Source organism: Mirounga leonina, unplaced genomic scaffold, assembly GCF_011800145.1.
Source record: "Mirounga leonina isolate KUSES-001 unplaced genomic scaffold, KU_Mleo_1.0 Mir_91, whole genome shotgun sequence".
Lineage (NCBI taxonomy): Eukaryota > Metazoa > Chordata > Mammalia > Carnivora > Phocidae > Mirounga > Mirounga leonina.
Window position 1 is genome coordinate 25,360,768 of NW_023270839.1, and position 22,049 is coordinate 25,382,816.

Below are 22,049 nucleotides of genomic sequence, written 5' to 3' on the forward strand. Positions count from 1 at the left end.
ATTAGTAAACAAACAAACAAAAAACGAGCTATAGAAATAAATAATGTACATATCCTCCCAAGGAAGTGGAAGGGAAGACTCATGAGCTGAAGAGGGAAGTGAGCAGAGCTGCCTTCCAAGGCACAGGTGGTCAGGACTGTGGCTGATGTTGCAGGTTGCTGTTGGGTCCAGTGGCAGAGAGACTGTTACCCACTTAGCAAAGCAGCCAGGGCCCATCCTTACCGGTATCTCTTGGAAACCATCTTTGTATTTTTCTCCCCTTCTTTCCTACCCCCCCACCCCCCTTTAGACAACATTAGTATCTCTTGTTCCATGTGTTGGCAGGATGTAAAGTGGATGTATTTTGTAACAAATTACCTTACCAATTGGAAACATCTCCTGGTCTAGGGTTAGTTCTTCCATTAGAAATTATCTGCCCTTCCTCTGAAACCTGCTGCCAAGAGTTTGCTAAACCATTATCTGGCATTTCTGTACTTAACATTCAGGAGAGTGTTTATGCAGTATCATTTCCAATACTGTTTCTGTTTTCACCTTGGTCTTTTGTTGAACACACTATAACATTTGTAATTTAGGGGAGTGTCAGGAATGACTACATATGGGTACCCAACAAGGAGTAAAAATCTAGAGAAAGAGATTGCAATCAGACATTTATTTTCCAAAGGACAGGTTTTTTTCAGTCAGTTTTTCTGCCTTTCGGATTAGTCTGTCCTTGGGCTAGTGATTTGTAATAACACTGTCCATTCATGAAAGCAGATATTGGATGGATTTTGGTACTTCTTTTGGTTCTCCTGCAGTACATGGTATAGAGCTCTGGATATATGTTCAAAAATGCTGTGTAAAAGATCACATCAATCTGTTCCTAGCTGCCCTTACATAGGGTATGATGTGCAGTGCAGAGAGGGGGCCTGGTAGATCACGTGGCGGGTGAAGGTAAGCTGTCCTGCTGGCCCCAAGCCAGCATGTGCCTGAAAGGGCCTCATAGAGATGATGGATGACAGACTACATGTGTGCCTAAGAATCCACATTTTGGGATATAGGGCAAAATGGAAATACCCTACTGTTTTATAAAGTTCTGTCTTTACTTCCCTCTCCCACCCTACAGAGGGCAGGGAATCTTCTCCTCCCTTGGAAATACTTTGTGAAGCAAGCAGAAGTTCCTTGAGTCACAGCAGAGTCTCTAGGCCTTCTATTTTCATCTTCATCTTTTCTCAGACTAAATAGTTATAATATTTATAGTCTTGGGGAAGGTAAGGAAATATGTAGTTTCCCCAACAGTTGAAGTTAAGGGTTCCTGTGTCTGAACCCCAACTCTCAGGGACCCTCTCCTATGTGCATATGCTAGTCACCTGCCAACTGGAGCAAGATTCTGCTCTTCAACATTCATAGGAGACGATTTTCTAGCCTCTGATTGAATATCCCCAGTGATCTAATTGATTCACGAATTAGTCCTTTTCATTCTTGGACCACTTTAGGCATTGGAAAGATTTTTCTTATATTTAATCACAACTTAATCCTTTCTATCTGAATCCCCAATTTTCTCCTTCTTTTTCTTTTTTCCTTTTTTTTAATGGACTGGCAGAAGACAAGTATCTTCTTTTTTCTTTTTCTCTTTTTAAATTGATGTATAGTTGACACACAATGTCACAGTAGTTTCAGGTGTACAACATAGTGATCAACAACTCTATGTGTTATGCTGTGCTCACGACAAGTGTAGCTACCATTTGTCACCATACAACACTATTACGATACCATTGACTATATTCCCTATGCTGTGCCTTTTATTCCCATGACTTACTCATCTCATAACTGGAAGCCTGTATCTCCCACTCTCCTTCACCCACTTTTCCCTTCCCACCATCCCCTCCCCTCTGCCAACCACTGGTTTGTTCTCTGTATTTATGGGTCTGTTTCTCCTTTTTCTATTAGAGTCTTTCAAAGTTTGATGAAGTTCTTCTGGTTCCTCTTACTCTTTCTTTAGGTCACATATCCACTATTTTTTCAGCTATTCCTTCTGGAATATGATTACTGGACCTCATTGCTATTTTTACTTTCTCTTCTTAGTATGTACTGTTGTTTTTCATTGCCCCTCTTAACATAACTATTCCATCTGATGCATGTTATGTCTCAATTTTTTCTTTTATTTGTTCCAAGTGCCTATTTATTTTGAAGAAAATCTTAAGAATTATATGACCAAGAATATATATTCAATAAGGGTAATAAATTAGATACAGAAAACTAGGGCAAAGGAAAGAAATGAAAACACACCTTTTAATGACTGCTAATTACTTAATGTAATTGTAAAAACTGTTAGTTACTTAATGTAATTGGGTTTTGTTTAATAGTTTGCTGAGATTCCTGGAAGCCAACTTAACAAGGAAACATAGTAAGTTATGTAGGTCTTGTGACCAGAAGAGAGAAATCATTTCAGTTCTTCAGAAGACGCTATGGTTTCCCTGGGGGTATTAAATTCTAAAATGTGTTTCTTACATGGATTCTTTATAGCACACTAAACATAATGAGAATGACCTCTCCATCAGTCTGAAAAATGCAACAGTGATGTTCACATGACTATTTCTTATACTGACCTTTACTAGATGCTCTTGGCATAACATCTGAGCACAATTCAGTAAAATAAGTTTACTTCACTTGTAACAACGCTTTTAACACTCTCCACCATTTCCTGACCCTAAAGATTCTTCCCACTTCATGTCACAGTCTTTGTGAATTGAATATTGTACACATTAGAACCCTTTCTCCAAGGCTGATGTGTATACCGAGTTAGGGATTTGGTGGATTTTGATGATGATCCATGGCACTTATTTTTCGTCTTTGGTTTGGGTCTATTTCTGTATAGTTGGAGTCATACTAGGAAAACTGACATGTTTTAATTTTAACAGTTATGATTATGTTGGGGAGTGAGAGGTGTAAATCATACTTAATGCCCCGGCTTTTTCTTTACCTTCTCCCAGAGAGTCCAGATTGGTTTACAGTCAGAGTTACTGCAGTTAGGACCTTGAGGGTGGGACAGGCCTGTGCTGCTCAAAACTCTGTATGAAGAACCCTCCCCTGGGGAATGGGAGTGTCCCTTTGACCATGGGAAGGGACGTGCAGTTCCAGGAAACACTTGCCAAACCACAGAGATTGTAGGCCTACTGCCCATCCATTATTATCATCATTATTTAACATCATTCAAAGGTCAGAGCCAAAATAAATGGTCTGTCAGCCAAGTGAGCAACACCAGCCTTTACCACAGGCATTGGAGGCCCTTTTGGTATTTAGTAGCAATGACTTGGGTCATATTCTTGTCTGATTCCATCAATCTGGCTGGGCTTCTGCTTTCTGCCTGTCTTGCCACAACTTTTTTTTTTTTGGCAGTGCCCCCCTCCCACCCCCCTGTAATAGTTACTTGGTATGTGTTTGCTGCTTTATTTTTTTAGAATTTAAACAAGGAAAGGGGTTGAATTAATTGTGCTAGTGAGTGATAAAAGTACTCACGGAGGCTTTCTGAGGCTCCTGAATTTTGGGTTCTGATCCACCTCTGAAATTCTGCTCCTCTTGGGGATAAAGCATAGTATTGTGGTCAAAAGCATAGAGCTAAAACTCAAGAGTTCAAATCCTGACTGTGTCACTTAGTAGCTGAATAATCTTGGGGAATTTACTTAGCCTCTCTATGCTTCAGTTTCTTCATTATAAAATGAATTTAGTAATAAAAACCTCCTTCATGAATTTGAAATTTGATAATACATGAAAAGTGCTTGGAACAGTGTCTGTCTCAGTGTGTTAGCTGCTATTATTATTAGGCTGCAGAAATCATACCAAGATGTCAGCCTTATATTGAGATCACTTTGGGTTGAGGCTGTTTGGGAAGGAGGTGCTTGGGATTCTATTTGGAGATGGATAATGGGAAGTCCCCCTCCCCAACCCCCCCCCACCCCAAGCCCAGACCATCCAGAGAGATGGATTCCCTCTCCTCCTCTGGGGATAAAATGGAATGAAATTATGATGACTCAGAAGTGTCTGCATCCTAGGGCTCATGGCCAACTTCATTGTTCATTCTAACAGAAGGGATGTTTAGTTTGGGTATGCATAAATTTTGCTCCATCTGCTTACCAGGGCCCAGTATCCAGGCACCGCATCTGTTGTCTGAGGCAGGGGAACAAGGTATCCTCGTGGACTTTGAACCAGACCTATCTATCTGGCTCTGAATCTTAGGTTAGCTTGTTGACTTCTTTGAGTCTCAATTTCTTTCTCTATAAAATAGCAGTTATAATTCTGACATTTCAGGGATGTTTTGGAGACTAAATCATATGGCACATGTAAAATACCCCACATAGTGTTTGACCTTAGAAGACATTTGCTTTGTTAGCTTCTTCCCTTTCTTCTGATTCTTCCCTCTCTGCTAAATTTATTAAGAAAGCCTCAATGCAGGAAATAATTGAGAGGAGTGCTTTCAAATTTAATGTGGGGTGGGGGGATCTTGTTAAGTTACAGATTCTGATTCAGCAGGTCTGGGGTGGGGCCTGAGTCTGCCCTTCTCATCAGTCCCCAGGTGACACTAATGCTGTGTCTGAGACCCTCACAGCAGCACAGCTCTGTATTTCCTCCCTTTGCCTCTCATCATCACCTTTTAGATTCATGTTAGTCTTTTTTTTTTTTAAGATTTTATTTATTTATTTGACAGAGAGAGAGAGGCACAGCGAGAGAGGGAACACAAGCAGGAGGAGTGGGAGAGGGAGAAGCAGCCTTCCCGCCGAGCAGGGAGCCCGATGCGGGGCTCGATCCCAGGACCCTGGGATCATGACCTGAGCCGAAGGCAGACGCTTAACGACTGAGCCACTCAGGCGCCCCTCATGTTAGTCTTTTAATGGTCTTACCACACACGTGCACTTCTAGGATCATCATTTGGAGAAATAGCAAGGGCTGTCTGTTATCACACCCCTAGAGCGCTCTCCCTCCTCCAGCATAGGCAGCAATGGTGGAGGTCTAGGAGAAACCTATCTTGGGCGTTTTGTCAGAATCCCTATGAGCCTGGGATCCCAAACTGTTTTCCATAAAATACTGTGTTCCTGTCTGTTGACGGCCTCCTTTCTGAATCTGGGTCCCTCCATGATTGCAGATTGCAGGTCAGTTAGGTTGGGGAAGTTTTCTTTGTTTCTTTAGAGTTTGGAGGGAGTTGACTTGAAGACTATGCTTCTGTCCTCACTAAGCACCTTAGATATTTTTAGAGCTATGTGTTCCAACTACTAGCCTTCTCTAGGTTCATTAGATTATGTTCTCTCCAGTGTACACAGATGGAGGAGTCTACTTTTGTTCTTTTTTTTTTTCTTTTTGTCATACACACTTGTGAGTGCTTGTGGCATATTCTTTGATTGGTTCTAGATTTTATCAGGTTTTTCACATTTACTTTTAAGAACCCTCCTCACTGTTGTTTCTTTGTAGCATTGGATCTTTTTTTTTAAGATTTTATTTATTTATTTGAGCGAGAGAGATAGCAAGAGAGCTCAAGCAGGGGGGAGAGGGAGAAGGGAGCTCCCCGCTGAGCAGGGAGCCCGACGTGGGGCTCGATCCCAGGACTCTGGGATCATGACCTGAGCTGAAGGCAGACGCCTTACCTACTGAGCCACCTAGGCACCCCACATTGGATCTTTTAAATATTTTAACTTCTTCTTTTTTCTTCCCTGCATTACTTACTGGAACTTTTTTTAGTCTGAACCATCATCAGGGTCAGATGTATCTGCTGTGCGCATTTTGGGAATAGGCCCTCATTGTCCTCAGGCAACTTTTCTTGAAGTAAAAAATGTAAAGGTGACTAATCTCTTTGGGTTACATCCCTTTGAATTAGAGATATGGAGAAGAAATAATAGCCTCCTTCTTTTTGTTTTGTTTTGTTTTAAATTAAAGCAAGCCATTTTTTTTTTAAAACACTCCAAAATGTCTACAAGCTAGGGCTTGGTCATTAGCCATATTACAAAACAAAGCAAGTCTAATCAGTCTCTTTTAGGCTTTCCTTCGTCCTGTTTCATGAAGAGTTTCTCCTACCTGGTGGGGCTCTACCTAATAGGTTTGCCAGTTTGGGGAATAATTTGAAAATAGTCCCAGGTAAGAACCCAGGTATTTTGAAAGTTAAGATGGACAAGTATTGCGGGGGGAGAAAAATAGGGAAAATATTTGATGTAAAGAAAAGTCAGAGGAGCCATTAATATCTTCACCTTATCTAGATATATCAGTCAGGATCATAATAGAAAACAGCACACTCAATAATAAAGGACAATTTGCAAAGGTAGGTGTATGGAAACCCAGGGCTACTTGTAGCTGAGTTGTTACCGCCCTTGGACCTAAAAGTGACCTTGGCTGGGAGGGACCTGACCTCACTATTCTTCCCTCACACTTTCAGTTTCTCATTTCCTGCCAGAGCTCTCTGTTGGAAGAACCCAACGGGAAGCAGAATTCATAGCAACCTCTTGATACAGTTCATGCTGGGCAGCCTCCTGCGGCAGATAGCAGAATGAAGGCGGGTGAACAGAAGACCGAGAGGGGTAATCAGAAGCTGACTAGCACACTAGTTCTACACTTTCTTTTGAAGGACTTGTTCACCTGAAGACAATATCAGTATTGAGAACTCCTTGAGGGAAGACACTGTCCTTCCCACTTATATGTGGGACACTGTTTAAAGGATTGTTGAGTGAATAAATGGGACTGTTCATTTCCTTCCTTTCTCTTGACTTGCACTTGGGGTGGCCAATAATAGCTGGATGCTGCTGTCTTGGTTAAGGGCTTGTGTTCTGAATTGAAAGGCACCTCATAGTCATGGCTAACTGACTCAAAGAGATTAATACTTCCTGATCATGTAATTATTCTATTTTTAACCATCTCATTAATAGAACTGTTAAACAAAGATAGAAATTACTAAGTTAATATCTTGAGTCTTTTTGTTTTATTGTTGTTTTTATAAATATCCAGATTTAGCTAGGCAATACATTCATGAATCTTCAGCCCTTCTCAGATTCTAAAATCTTTTTAAAAAAAGATTTATTTATTCTAGAAAGAGGGAGAGAGAGAGAGAGAGAGAGAGAATGGGGCAGGGGAGGGAGGGGCAAAGGAAGGGGGAGACAAGCAGACTCCCTGCTGAGCAGGGACCCTGAGATCATGACCTGAACCCAAATCAAGACTATTAAATCTAACCCTGTTATTTCTCCTCTTACCAATGCCCCACTGGCCAGCAGATGGGTAAGCTGTTTAATTTGGGAACCCATGTGACTTTTGATTCTTTCCCAGGCTGCTTCAAGAGAAGAACACACAAAGGGCTAAATTAGCTTAACTATCTTTGGTAGCTTTAAAAGAAGGTCTATGATGATGGACTCTGAAGAACAAACTGAGGGTTCTAGAGGGGAGGGGGGTGGGAGGATGGGTTGGCCTGGTGGTGGGTATTGAGGAGGGCACATTCTGCATGGAGCACTGGGTGTTATGCACAAACAATGAATCATGGAACACTTCATCTAGAACTAATGATGCAATGTATGGGGATAATATAAGAATAAAAAAATAAAAAAAAAAATAAAAGAAGGTCTATGAATAATGCCAGGTTTCTCTTAACTGTCCAGAGAGCAGGAGTTGAAAGTAGAAATGAGTTTATTAGGTATAACTTTTGGAAAACTTCCTCGTGCAATCAAATTATCATCCCTAATGATTCTCAGACATTAGTATTTTATAGGAAGGAATAGAGCTAAATGCTACAAGTGACTACTTTGGAGGCACCTGGGGTTCTTGAAGTATTCAGGTGTAAGGGCAGAAGAAAATATATTGGTGGGGAGGAGAATGAGTCCCTTTTCACTCAGAGCTTTGCTATTCTTGCCTGAGGGTTCTCAGGGCGTGTGTGTGTGTGTGGGGGAGATAGGAGAAATGAGGGAGCCTCAGAATCCTTTAAACATCCAGGAAAAAGATAACTTTATCCTTTGTTAAAATGAATTGGGTCCTCAAATTCTATTTGATCTTTGTTTGAAATTCTGATAGGTTTCTTTGCATACACTATGTTAATGTGTTTTTGACCTATCTTCTTACTCTCCTGAAATCTATTGCTATTTTACATAACTTCAAATCTGAATGGAGTATTGATTTAGTTCTTTGCAAGGATTATAACTCTTGGAGGACTTTTTTTTTTTTTTTTTAGATTTTATTTATTTATTTGAGAGAGAGAGAATGAGAGACAGAGAGCATGAGAGGGAGGAGGGTCAGAGGGAGAAGCAGACTCCCTGCCGAGCAGGGAGCCCGATGCGGGACTTGATCCTGGGACTCCAGGATCATGACCTGAGCCGAAGGCAGTTGCTTAACCAACTGAGCCACCCAGGCGCCCTTGGAGGACTTTCTTATAGTTCTATTTCCAGGGTCCCCAAAGACAGAATAGGCATGGCTGGCTCACATGTATCCCTCACATTACCCAGAATGACAGGCATTCTCTGCTCCCATTTACACCCCCTGCTGTTAAGGTCCCTCTATTAATGGGTTTCTGAGTTTGGGTCATGACGTCTCTGGCTAAGGCTATGGACCTACAGAAGAATGCAATTTTTTTTGCTTAATCAGGATTTGAGATTTAAAAAAACTTGTTTCTAGTTTCTTCACATGTCATAACCATTTTGGATTTGACTTTTTGCTTTTGGTATGGGAGTGAAGGGCTAGGGTCACTGGAAAAGCCACTTGCAGGTCTGCAGTTGAAGTTTCTACTACAAGCATGTTTTGTTTGGCAGGCAGGGACCACCCCCCCCAACCCTAGTAAGACTAAACTGCTTCAAATAGAGCACACACTCTCCTGTTTGTCTCAGGCTCTATAACTGCCTATTGTTAAATTAGTTCTCCTGGGGGCATCTGGAATCTTTTACATTCTGTCTTTTCCTAAACACTTTTAAAAACAGTTCTGTTTTCCAGAATAATTATACCTGTCTTTACTTTTGGCTTGGAACTTAGCTACTTGTGTAAATCAAATGATTCCTTATTCATTATGTACAAATAATAAAATTAACAATTGTATAGTTCTTTAGAGCTTATGAGGTATTTTTATTTAATTCATTGGATTATCACAATAATCCCATAGCTAGGGAGGTGGGTATTTTTCTCTGTATTATGAAAGGGAGGTTATAATAGCATGGTGATTAAGAGTATAGGCTTTGGAGTTAGACAGTTTGTTTGAATTTCACCTTTCGTAATTACTAGTTTAGTCTCAGCTAATAAACCCGCTCAGTTTCCTCATCTGTAAAATGAGTATATACTACCTATCTTATAGAGTCATTATAAGAAGTAAATAATTAATTCATACAAAGTAATTAGAACAGTGCCTGGCATATAGTAAGTGCTCAATAAATCTTAATTGCTAAAACTATCATTATTATTATTAACAGTATTGAAGACATGGAAACGGAAAATATAAGAAATCTACAACAGCTAGTTGGCAGAGCTTTGGGGCTTTAACCAAGGTTTGGAGGTGTCTGGTACTGGTTTTTTTCCTCCCTATTTACTGCTGATTTCCTTATGTGCTTTGGGGGGACTGTAAGATGAATCATCCTTTCTTTTATTTTTTGGCTTCCATATCTTCATTTTCTTTTGTTTCCTCATATTTAGAACTCTTGGGTATTGTCTGTCCAGTCATGGGATCCATCTGTCAGAATTCAGCAAAGTGTAGGCATGTCCATATCCCTGCAGGTGGACTCTCCTTGACACAGAGCTGCTGGGGGCTTCTGGGGTCTCTCTGAAGTTTGTCCAGATAGATAGTCTGGAAAAATTAACATCCTGTTTAAAGTAAAAGTATCCTATTGTTGCCACATGGAAGACATCTTTTAAAATAATCAATAAGCATATATTTCTCAGTGCTTTAGTTTCTTTTCTCATAAAAGGGAGGATACTTAACTTTTGGTGATCTCATTTGTCATTTCACATCCCTTTGAGGTATTGAGAAAATAGGTTATACTATCCCCAGGGGGGTGGGGCCGGGAGAGGAGTAATGAAGTCCAGTGTGAGAGCTTGTTTGGAGGTTCTAGCAGGGGAGCACAGCTACTCGTATACCCTTGTCCGAAGAACGGTCCTCCTCTATCGGGGAAGGTCGTCCTCTTCGACCGAGCGCGCAGCTTCGGGAGGGACGCACATGGAGTGGTGAGGGAGGAAGGGGACACCCGCCTAGCCAGCCAGATCAGCCGAATCAACCCTGGCGATCAATGGGGTGACAGATGTCGCAGCCAGATCGCCCTCACATCCTGAAGTCCAGTGTGAAAAGAGCACAGGCTATGGAGTCAGGTAGATGAGGTTCAAATGGCTTTTCCGTTTTCTGTTATATGTCTCCAAGTCCCATTTTCCTTATCTGTGTAAGGAAGATAACCAGAGAGGATACTGCTCACAGAAGAGATCGTGCCAGGTACTTAGCATGTAAATGTGGCTATTATTAATGTTGTTGGGGAGGTGACTTTTCACACTGGCTGAGGGTGACAGAGATTCAGGTCTCATCATTCTTAACCAAATGCTATGTGAACTTCTTCACCTGGGTATATTGTTTCCTTACATTTTAAAATCTAGGTGTTTTGACCTTTTATTTACTACTTTATTTATTTTTTTAAAGATTTTATTTATTTGACAGAGAGAGACACAGAGAGAGAGGGAACACAAGCAGGGGGAGTGGGAGAGGGAGAAGCAGCCTTCCCGCTGAGCAGGGAGCCCGATGCGGGGCTCGATCCAGGGACTCCAGGATCATGACCTGAGCCGAAGGCAGTCGCTTAACCAACTGAGCCACCCAGGCGCCCGCCATTTAAGATTCTTAAACACATATTTGACATAGTCAGTTTGGGTTAGAACTGTGTTTGTGTGTTGGGCCTCTTCATCATGGTTGGAGGAAGATGTGTCTAGGGAGATGATGCTAGTTCATGATCTTTCTTGATGAAAGGGATGTGAAATGACAAGAATTTCATGATGATTCTTACATTTAATGGAAATGCCACACACACAGCAATACTTTTTGACTGGAGGATAAAGTTGCATGACCCCACTTTGGCTGTGTGGATACTAGAAAAGTCCACTGTGGGGAAACAAAGGAACACAAAGGAAGGGAGAAATGAGTGAGTACCCATATGAGATTTTTGGTGATGCTAGTCTAGAGAGGGATGGAGCAAACAGAAAGATGGAAGAAACTGCGTGCCCTATGGAGTCTTTTATGGAGAGCAAATACATGGCATGCGCAGCAAGTATCTCATTCCATCCCACTGCAAATGTTAATTCATCATGGTATGTTTTCCTATTGAGCTCAATGGTAGTCTTAGAGTCCTTGTTACACAGTGCTTCAGGCAACTTTTGTCAATTGATCGGAGTTGGCACTGGAATTCAAACTTATCTGTCACGCCTGGAGTAAGAAATGAATGAGAAATAAATTATGACTGTACTCACAGTGCAAATCAATTTTTACTTTTTCAGGTGGAACTTGCGGAAATCTGTGCCAAGAGTGAGCGTTATATTGGCACTGAAGGAGGAGGGATGGACCAGTCCATATCATTTCTTGCAGAAGAAGGAACTGTATGTGACATTGAGCTATTTGGAAATATCAACTAGGGAAAGTTCATATGGAGAGGTTCTGGGCAGTGAATTTTCTTAGGTTCTATTATAAATGGTATTTATCATCTGCTTTGTAGTTCAAGGCTGCTACCAGTTCACCTATTCTGTTTCATGTTGATCACCTCTTCCTTAGGCTCCCCAAATCATACCTCAGATCTGTTTTTCTCTTGTGCCTAGTCTTTTCCCCTTTCTGTTTCTCTCCATTGTTAAGATGAAATTTCTCAACTCCCTAGTATTGGGACCACCTTTCCTGCTCTTGTCCCAAATCACTTCATCTCATGGCATTTTCATAATCTCTTGTTGGTTTTAAACCCAAATGTTAACTTCTCTTACCACATATATTCACAACCCCTCTTTTTATAATTTACTCTTTGGTATCATTTTTCTCTGTCAACATTTTTGGGGCTTCAGGGGTGGGAAAAGAATGTTGACAGTAAGCCAGGGATGAATTCTTTAGCTGGATACCACTTCCCCTTGGCTATCAACTCCCTTAGGCAGAGTAGAGGTTTTTGTTGCCCATAAACTACCCATTTCCAAAATAGAAGTGGACATTTCTTTAAAATCTTTTCTTGGTTTTTCATCAGATTCCTACAAGCGTGGCTATTTTCTAAGAATATCTGGATTTCTTCTTATTAAGAATATTTATTGTTGATTCCTCTAAGCCAAAGACATGAACCATGAGGAATTGTGTTTTAATGTTAAGAAAATAATCTGGGTGTTTTGGATGAGACCTGACAAGCAGACATGGTGGCAAGAGTGCCGATGTTAATGTAAGTTAGCTATAGAGTCTGAACAAAGTCCACATTCTTTGAGCTTACAAAGCACTTCATGATCTGGCTCCTGCTTTACCTCTGCATTCTACCCTCTCACCAACCCTCAACCCTCAAACTCTGAGCTCCAGGCAAATTTCAACACCCAAAGCTTTATTAACACCTCATGTTTTTTTTTTTTTTTTTTTTTTGCCTCTGAACTTGCGTATGCTCTTCCCTCTTTTTGATATCCTATTTGGGTCAAGAAATTCTCTGTCTGCCCTACTCTTGCTCATCCTTTAAGAGTCAGTGTAGATTTCCCTTTTCTCAAAGGAGCCTACACTAGGTGATCAGATGCTTCAACTATGTGCCTATAAAGCACCCTGTGCTTTGCTACTGTTGTAACACAACCTAGAAATGTATTTGTCCACTTGATTGTCTTTCCTGCTAGATAGTAAGCTCTATGAGGGCAGGGACAGTGTCTGTCTTGTTCACTGTTGTATCTCCAGTACCTAGTACAGTGCCTGGAAGTCAATAAATAATATTTGAATTGAATGAATACATTTTTATGAAGAATTTTTGCTAAGGTAAATGATTAAACATTTTCTGAGTTCTAATACATTATATCTCACCTGTCATTTTTCTTCCAATAGGCCAAGTTGATAGAATTTAGTCCTCTGAGGGCAACTGATGTGAAACTCCCAAGCGGAGCAGTATTTGTGATTGCCAACAGTTGTGTGGAAATGAATAAGGCAGCAACTTCTCATTTCAACATCAGGGTGATGGAGTGTCGGCTGGCTGCAAAGGTATGAACTTGGTAACCTAGTGAAACTTGGAGTAGGCTTTCTCTTGTCCTTTTTCTCTTTTTTCTTTGCTACTTTGTCTCTTTCCCTAAAGTTTAGGGCATCATTCTGACTGCAGCAGTATTCTAAATGAAGGTCTTTGGGTAGAGAGTAATTTGGATTTGATTCCAAACTCAGGAGATAAATAGACCAATAGGTGTGCCCTGCAACCTCAAAGTATTTGGAAGCTATATGAACTTCACAGTTGAGTCTTCTAGGATAGTTTATATCTATGATGCATAGGCCATGGGTTAGGTAAGGGTGGAGAAAGATAGTTGGAGGTGGTTGATGGGAAGTGACCATAACTGATCTTGTTTCTTTGACAAATGTGATGGTAGCCTCAACAGCTGGTCCTCTGAGAAGCACCATTTTTGTAGTGGGCCATCACTGGTCACTTCAAAAATACAGGCTTGATGTAACGCTACTGTGCCCAAAAGACTTTTACATGTGTGCAAAGAAAACAGAAACCAGGAGGGAGTCTTGGCAATTCTCTGTTCCACAGTTTAGAAGACCCTTGCCAGTCAAACCTTAAGTCTACTTAGGAAGTATTCATTGACTACCTGTTATATGCCTAGGACCATGAAGATATACAAAAGGATATAAGACATGAGAATAGAGAGAGTAGAGTGGAGAGTTAAAATTAGAGGATGTGAAATAGGAAATGGTTAGTATGTGATCAGGTGGTATATAAGCAGGTGCTCCAAAAAGGGACACAGAAATGAAATGTTGTGGAGGATCCAGAAGGGTACGTGGTCTGACCAGAAAGGTAGAGAGAACTAAGGCTGGGAGCTGGGGGGTTCTGGCTTAGGAGCTGCACTGTGCTTTCTCCTAGTTAGAATGATGTTTAGAAATTTAAATCTGATCAGATAATTCCCCTGCTTAATACCTTTTAAAACTTTTTTATTTCATTGGAATAAAGTAAAAAGTCCTTATCACTGCTTAGAGAGCCTTGCAAGATCTGATGGCTGTGCACCTCATCCTCTTCCTGTCTTAGCATCCCCTACTCCCATTACACTCCAGCCATAATGCTCATTCCCACCCCAGGGACTTTGCACATGCCTAAAAATTTTGTAAAAGAAATGTTTTAGTATTAAACTCTTGACAGTATCTGATCAGTGCATATATGAGAAATAGTGCAGTAAACTTTTTTCAATATCAAGGCTTCAGTGAACTGTTTTTTCCTTTGGGACAAGCTTCCTCTTTCAGGAGATGGAAGAAATTAGTGTCTCATTTGTTTGAGGGCCTTATTCGTGCTGCCTTTACTTTGAGATTGACGAGTAAGTGTTGCCTTCCTGAGGAGACTTCAAGCATACACAACATTGTTTTCAAAGTCTTACCACGAAATGAGATATCCTCTACAAGGTCTACGGGTGAGCTCAAACAAGTATGAGATGTGAAATGGGTTCACCTTGTGACTACTGTCTTCCTGAAATGCAAGTAGAGAGAGGAATGCAGTTGTGGTGCTGAATCTCTAGTGAAATGTTAGGGTGGGGAAATGGTCTGAGAGTTAACTGGAAAAAAGGCATCTCTTTTGGGAGCAGTATCTAACCTTAATGCACTATAGAACCTCCTCAAGAACAGGAGTTGATAGCTCCATATGAGTCTTAGAGGTACTCTGGTCAGTGAAATTGGCATCTGAATTTTGCTTTTTGCTGCACACTCCTCCCAGTTGATGCATACTCTGAATTTGTCTTTTAAAATATGGAAGAAAGTAAAGTGAAAGACTTTATCAAGATGGAAAATGTTTTTTAATTCATGTTGCTGCAAACCACTAGTTTATAATAAATAAAGATAAAACTAAAAGTTAAAACTGCTAATATGATCTTGATGTTAAGAACACACTTTTGCCTAGGTGAGGTACCTGGGTGGCTCAGTCAGTTAAGCATCTGGCTCTTGGTCTCAGCTCAGCTCTTGATCTCAGGGTCGTGAGTGCAAGCCCCACATGGGCTCCATGCTGGGTATGGAGAAAGAAGGAAAGAGAAAGAAAGATTAAAAAAAAAGAAAGAATACACTTTTGCCTAAGAGCATAGGCTGGAATTCTGCTAAGCATATTTTCCTTCCAATATGGTTCCATTCTTTTCTCTATATATGAATGAATATAATATTTGTTTGGAAATGGTCTCATTAAATTGGGAAATAAATGTCCCATGTAAAAAGGTAAGGAACATTGTCTTAATCTGGACAAACTGTCTGTTTTCAGACAGTAAAAATGAAGTATCGGGGTAGAAATGACTAATTAGGATAGTTTTGAAAATGACACTGATCAGATGGAGCTCTACACAGCAACACTGTATTGAATGACACTAATTTTCCCACTCCTCCTATGAAAATGAGTACCTTTTGTATCTACTTAACACAGGGAAGTACACTGAGCCAACGAAGATGGTTTTTCTTTGTTTTGCTTTTATGTTGATAGTTTCGTCTATATCCTCAAATCTCCTTTCTCTCCCTCTTTCTCTTTCTCCCTCCTCCTCTCTTTCTAGTAGCTTCAAAAACTAATTGATGCAGATTCATTGAAAGTCAGTCTTATAAAGCCATTTGAACTAAAATTGAGAACATTTCAAAGCAAACTCAGTAGAGATTTATAATTATTACTTACGTAAGTGATACTTTTAAGTAAAGCACATTTTTATGTTCTTAAATTGGCAAAGTGGCCAGAAATCTTTAACGAGCACAAATTTTTCATACTTTACACATATTCAGTGGCTTAAACTTTTCCAGAAATGTTTTATGTCTATGAAAGAGAGTATCCCTTAATTCTATTGGGGGATAAAATATGTGATGCTGATAATGAGTATTATGGGAAGTCAAAAAGGGAAGCGAAATTATTCCATTGCTTTTGCATACCCTGAGCTCCTTGTGGCAATAAGTGAAGCAATGAAGGAGAGTTTCATGTGGTCCTTTGGCACTTCAAGGAAATTTTATAATGTGATTCTTTTTTTTTTTTTTAAGATTTTATTTATTTATTTGAGAGAGAGAGAATGAGAGGGAGGAGGGTCAGAGGGAGAAGCAGACCCCCTGCCGAGCAGGAAGCCCAATGCGGGACTCGATCCCGGGACTCCAGGATCATGACCTGAGCCGAAGGCAGTCGCTTAACCAACTGAGCCACCCAGGCGCCCTATAATGTGATTCTTTACGGGGCCTGTCTACTCAGGGGCCATCACTCACCCAGTTTTTTTAGCTCCTGCCACTTAATGGTCAATATGGAACTTATTCTCTGCTAGTGATAGTACGTGAGAAGTGGCCATAATGTCAGGGCTTTGGCAGTTTCCTTGAATTTAAGTGGAGGAAAACCAGAGACCCAAGAATATGGCCAGTTTCACTCAGCACTGTTGATTCAGTAGAGCACATTGTGCCGAGACTCTAGTGCGGAGTATTCCCAGAACGGTGGGTCCAAGCTGCAGGGCAGAGGAGGCGCATACTGGGGGATAGGGTCCATGCGTTTGGTGGAACCAGGTTGTGGCAGGGCCATCAGTGCTGCACTAAGCATCAACCAGGCTTGGTTCCGGAAGCAGTGGGCAGCTGCTTGATGTTGTTAGCAAGGTATTAGACATATTAACCTGGCAGCAGGAACTTTTGCCTTGGTGGAAGAGAACTGAGTATGGGATAAAAAGGGAGGGATACGAGAGAAGCTGTGACTGAACCTAGTAAAGGGTCAGTCAGGTATAAAGCTCTCCATGGTTGGGTGTCTTTCCTCCTTTCGCCATGAAGCTTTCCCTGGCTACCCTCCCCACTCCTGTTATGTTAAATGTCCTTTTATATGCTCTTACCGCCTCCTGTATTTTTCCATGATAGCAATTGATCACAACTAGATTAAGTTGTTCACTGTGTAATTCTTATTGAACACCTGTCTCCTCTGGTAGGCTGTGAGCTCCCTGTGGTCAGGAGCCATGTGTGCTTACTCACTGTTGTGTGCCCTGGGCCTGGAGAGTGGTGGGCACTCAGCAGACACTCATTGCATGCAGGCATGCGTCAATGAAGGGAGACCGTTGAGTTGGTAAGCTGCAGTTTCAAGCTGACATGATGGGGTGGAAAGCATAGTGCTGCCACTGGTAGGTTTAGAGAAGGTTGGATGGAAGGTGACTGGAAAGTGAGAGGCAATTCCCCATGGAGTTTTCTCCTGCCTGGTTAGGAATACATCTGAAGCCTCCCCCCTTGGCCTTCACATGTAGCTCTGGGCTTGGGGGACGGCCCTCAGATGTATGTGTTTAGAGACAGTAGTCAAAACCAAGAGCTAAGTTCAGTTTGTTGAGGGAAAAAAATGTGGCAAGAAAAGACTAGAAGGCCAGGGGTTAACCTTGGAAGGTGACTTCAGTTAAGAAGTAGGTAATGAAAGGGGAAAAATGATTCATGGAAGGAAATGGTGTAAGGACCAGAGAGGTGAGAGAGAAACCAGGAAAAATCAAGGCTACAGAAGCAATGAAACAGGGAATTGAAAGAAGGTGGGTACTGAAGAGTGCCAGAAGCCACCGACTTGTTAGGGGCTAAAAGGACTGAGAAAACTCCAGTGGCTTTGGAAGTGGATTGGGAGGTAAGGAAAGACCATGAGGCTACATTCAATAGTGAGAGTGGCTACCAAAGGCCTAGACTTTGGGCCACTGGTAGTTAGTGAAAGAGTGGGAGAGATAAAGAACAGTAGCTTTAGGATTAAGGATTTTAAGACACCAGACATCTGTATATGTTTGAAAGCACAGAAAAAGGTGTCAGGTGGGTGAGAACTACCTAGAGAGGCAGGAGAATGTGGAGAGGGAAGAAACTTGACCTTCACAAAAGTGCCTCTTCTAGGCCAGGCAAGGTGCTAGATATTTTTATTGTTATCTTATTGAATCCTCAAAGCTTGTAAAGTAGCCATTAAGTTTAAGTACGCCATTTTACATACTGGGAGTTTCAGGCCAGGGTAGGTGGTGACCTGTTTTAAGTAAGTGCAGGAGTCCAGGTATGCCTTCACCCCTGCTCTTTCCATTGTGCCCCGTGGGAGTTAGGCGTGGATGAGCCAGAGCACCATGTTTGGGGATGCTGAGGGTGCAGTGAGAACTATACTGGATCTATTATGCACAGCTGTGCAGGTTTCTTCAGATTTATCCTGTAGCCTGCATGCTGAGCACAGACCGTGGGGATTACTAACATCGGGGAAGGGCAACATCGTACTGTTTTCATGATGGTTATGAGTAGAACATGCACATGGAAGTCACCAGCCACTATGGAATACTGGAGAACAGCTAGCTCTATGTAGTTGGGAGGGGGTATGGGGGTAAGCAAAAAATAAAAAGTCTTCATGATAAAAACAACTATGTATGATCACATCTGTATCAAACTATATGTGTGTAGGTATGCAGAAAGTTGGCATAAATATATAATAGTATAGTTATCACAATAGTGGTTGGTGGTTATCTTGTTGGAGTAATTACAGATGATTTATTTTACTTTGTATTTTTTTGTGTTTTGAACTGGTTTGCGCTTTTTGAAATTTTAAAAATAAGCAGTGTGACTTATATAACCAGAAACAAAAACAACATAGCTGCTTTTGTTGTGTGGAAAACAACTTGTTGAATGAATTGTTGTTTTTAGAGGTAACTCAGAGAAGGGATTAGAAATTTTAGCCTTTGCTGACCAGATGAAGAGCAGACTTGGTACTTTTCCCATTGTTTTGTTAATACTGCTAACTGCAGTGTGAAAGTCAAAGAGAGGTGGATTCTGATAGTCGGCCTCCTGAGTTAGGGTCCGTATCTTAGCACTCTCCTGGCACATCCCCTTACTGGGAGCTCCAGCAACTCTCCCAGACTGAGGGCTTTTTCTGGCAGCAGCCGAGCTCTGAGTTTGCACCTGAGACAACCTGGAAATGCTTGGGAGCTGATACCCTTGGAAGTAGCCCTCAACAGATGATGGATGAGAGTTAATGGTAAATATTCCAGCTTGCTTGCCCACAGGCAGGACACATCCAAGGTTTTTACACACAGGTTCCGAGGGCCCAGCAGGCCCAGCCTCACCTCTCCATGTCACTGCACCTTGCATTGGCTTCTGTTGCTGTCTTACTTTCCACTCCTCTACCGGCATCTTGGAATCATCCTTCCCCCTAAATTCTTGCCTCAGAGCCTGCTTCTGAGAGACACCAACCTGAGACAGGATCCTCGCACTATTTATCTGCCTCTTGCCATGTCTGTGGACAAAACACTTGTTGCCTGCTTTCTTGCCCACAGGGCACAGAACAGGTTCAGGAACCTCCCAGAAGTGGTATCTGATATGAATACTTAATATTTGCATTGGTGAATGTTGATAAAGAACTGCTTTCTCTTATTTCTCCACCCTGCTACACGTGAGGAACTTGTGATGAAATGACCCATAGCCCTGACTCATAGTCCTGCTTCACAAATGTGAAGTAGGCCAATCACCAAGGCCTCAAGTGGCAAATTCCTTCATGAAGTTCTGTCTTTGAGTGACAGTGATCTTACCCACCCACTTCCCTCATCTGCAAGTCATCCTTCTGTTTCCTGAGCCAGATTTCAAAGGACTTAAGCAGCTTTCCTATTTTACTCCCACAATGTAGTGCACTCTTATTCAGTGGCTCATGGCTGTGCAGCTGTCGGTGACGGCATGTGGTAGATTTCATCCTCCACTGAAATACAGACCAGTTGGCTATGTGGACCCTCCAGCTGGGGGCTAAGTGGACCCGACAACAAACTGGGATATTGCTGGAGTGAACGAGAGCTTTTGTATGTTAGTGCCTCTGTCTGTGGGAGGAAAGCACACAGGGAGGCTGCCTTTGAAAAACAACCTTGTCGGGGCGCCTGGGTGGCTCAGTCGGTTAAGCGGCTGCTTTCGGCTCAGGTCATGGTCCTGGGGTCCTGGGATCGAGCCCCACGTCGGGCTTCCAGCTCCACGGGAAGCCTGCTTCTCCCTCTCCCTCTGCCTGCTTGTGCTCTCTCTCTGTGTCAAATAAATAAAATCTTTAAAAAAAAAAAAAAGAAAGAAAGAAAAACAACCTTGTAGGCAGCACGCATCCCTCCCAGACTTTCTCCTCACACATCTCTGGCTCAGGTTCCTTGGATCAAGTGCCTGAGGCAGTGTACTTGTTCAAGTGAGGGGGGGGGGATGGAAACTTGAAGATTGTTTTTGACTAAAAGGTTCTGAGGAAGAGCCCACTCTCATCACTTGGGGGCAGTTCTTTGATGTTTTTCCTTCTTCTTTTTTTTTTTAGAGGGAACCCTTCTATCAAAGTGTTTTTTTTTTAATTTTATTTTATTTTATTTTATTTTATTTATTTATTTGACAGAGAGATATAGTGAGAGAGGGAACACAAGCAGGGGGAGTGGGAGAGGGAGAATCACGCTTCCCACCAGGCGGGGAGCCCGATGCGGGGCTCGATCCCAGGACCCCGGGATCACGACCTGAGCCGAAGGCAGACACCCAATGACTGAGCCACCCAGGTGCCCCTCAAAGTGTTTGTTTTTAAATCACTAGAATGTTCATTTCTAACACAAATCTTAGTTTGTGCTTAGAAATCCATTGGTAGGACTTGAATGGCAATTTGAACTAGTGTGAGCAGCACCACATGGATATCAGCCATAACTCATTGAGATTGTGACCTTGAGGAAGCCAGAAGGAGTTAGAGGACCGGGGTGCAATTCCCAGCGCTGTTTCTTACTAGACTTTGGGCAAGTCATCTACTCTTACCTCTTAAATAGAGTAATAATACCCATCTCACAAGGTTGGTGAAGATTAAAAGAAATAAAAAGCACATTTTAAATCATACAGCACTATACAGTTGTTAATTACTTCTGTTTGCTTCATTGCTTATTTCAGCTGGATTTGGACCTGTGTTTCAAGGAAGTATCATTCTAGGAGATTATCAACTTCAGCTCTTTTTCTGTATGAAATAAATATATATTGCTTTATGTAATGTCTTGATAAGTTTTCTCAAATTATTTTTGGAATACATTAGAATATAGACCATGAATGAATGAATGAAATGAATGAGTGAATCTGTGGAGGTATCAGTCTAGCACTGCTTGTAAAAACTAAGTGTGCTAAGCAAAGTCAGAAGAAAGATCTTAGCTTTAGTCCTGGCTTTAAAAATGGTACCATGTTCTGTGAAATAATTGAACAGAAAAATATAATTCTTTTTCTCTTTTTCCAGTTCTGTCTTAAAATCATTAACTCCTTTCAAATGTATAAGCCAGAGTTTTAAAAAGAGGATTAATGAATATAAGAACTTCTCTTATTAACATTCTTCAGAAGTGAGTGGCCCTAACCAAAGTTCAATGGTCTTTTGGTAAGCCCTGCTTCCTGTCTAAAAGAAAGGAAAATCAAATCATCAGCATAATAGAAGAGTAAATCAGATGCACATTTCCTTGAAGATGAGTTTTCCCTTCTTTTGCTTGTTTCTTTTTGCTGTTTATACTGTCTGCACCTGCCTTACACCCAGGGAATGAATTTTATAGGCCTCAGGATGAGAGATATCTTCGGTCACCTGCTCTGAAAGGCTCAGTCAGTTGTTTGGGGAGAATGAGGGAAACATATTCCGGATTGAGGTTCCCACGAGTGGACCTGGTTACAAAGGTTTTGTTTGTACTTAACCCTCTCCATCAGACTGAGGGATGCCTCAAGATGCAGTTGGAAGCCAAACTCTTTTCTTGAGGGTGAAGAAACATACAGCTCTGGTTCTACCAGGAACCTAATGAAGTGGTTTCTCATAAGGTCACCAGTGAGGTTTTCATTTAAAATCTGGGACTTTACTCCAAATGTCCAGATACTTAAATTCATTAGCCATTTTCAAAGAGGCATGTGGTAAATAGGAAGTGCTCTAATGAAATCAGGCATGCAGTGTCCACCTCAGGACCCAGGTCACATGAGAATTGGGTAGTTTTCTGTAGACTTTGTA

The 22,049-nt window shown here is 41.5% G+C and overlaps 1 protein-coding gene across 4 annotated transcripts in view; it reads left to right on the forward strand.

Annotated features, from left to right (window-relative positions):
• The window catches only part of GALK2 (galactokinase 2), a 113,835-nt gene that overhangs the window by 63,955 nt on the left and 27,831 nt on the right, over positions 1–22,049 (forward strand). For all 4 annotated transcript variants that reach the window (XM_034994673.1, XM_034994675.1, XM_034994676.1 and 1 more), the window contains exons 6-7: positions 11,443–11,541; positions 12,983–13,135. In XM_034994673.1, coding sequence (XP_034850564.1) covers positions 11,443–11,541; positions 12,983–13,135 — 252 coding nt within the window. The remainder of the gene's footprint in view (positions 1–11,442; positions 11,542–12,982; positions 13,136–22,049) is intronic.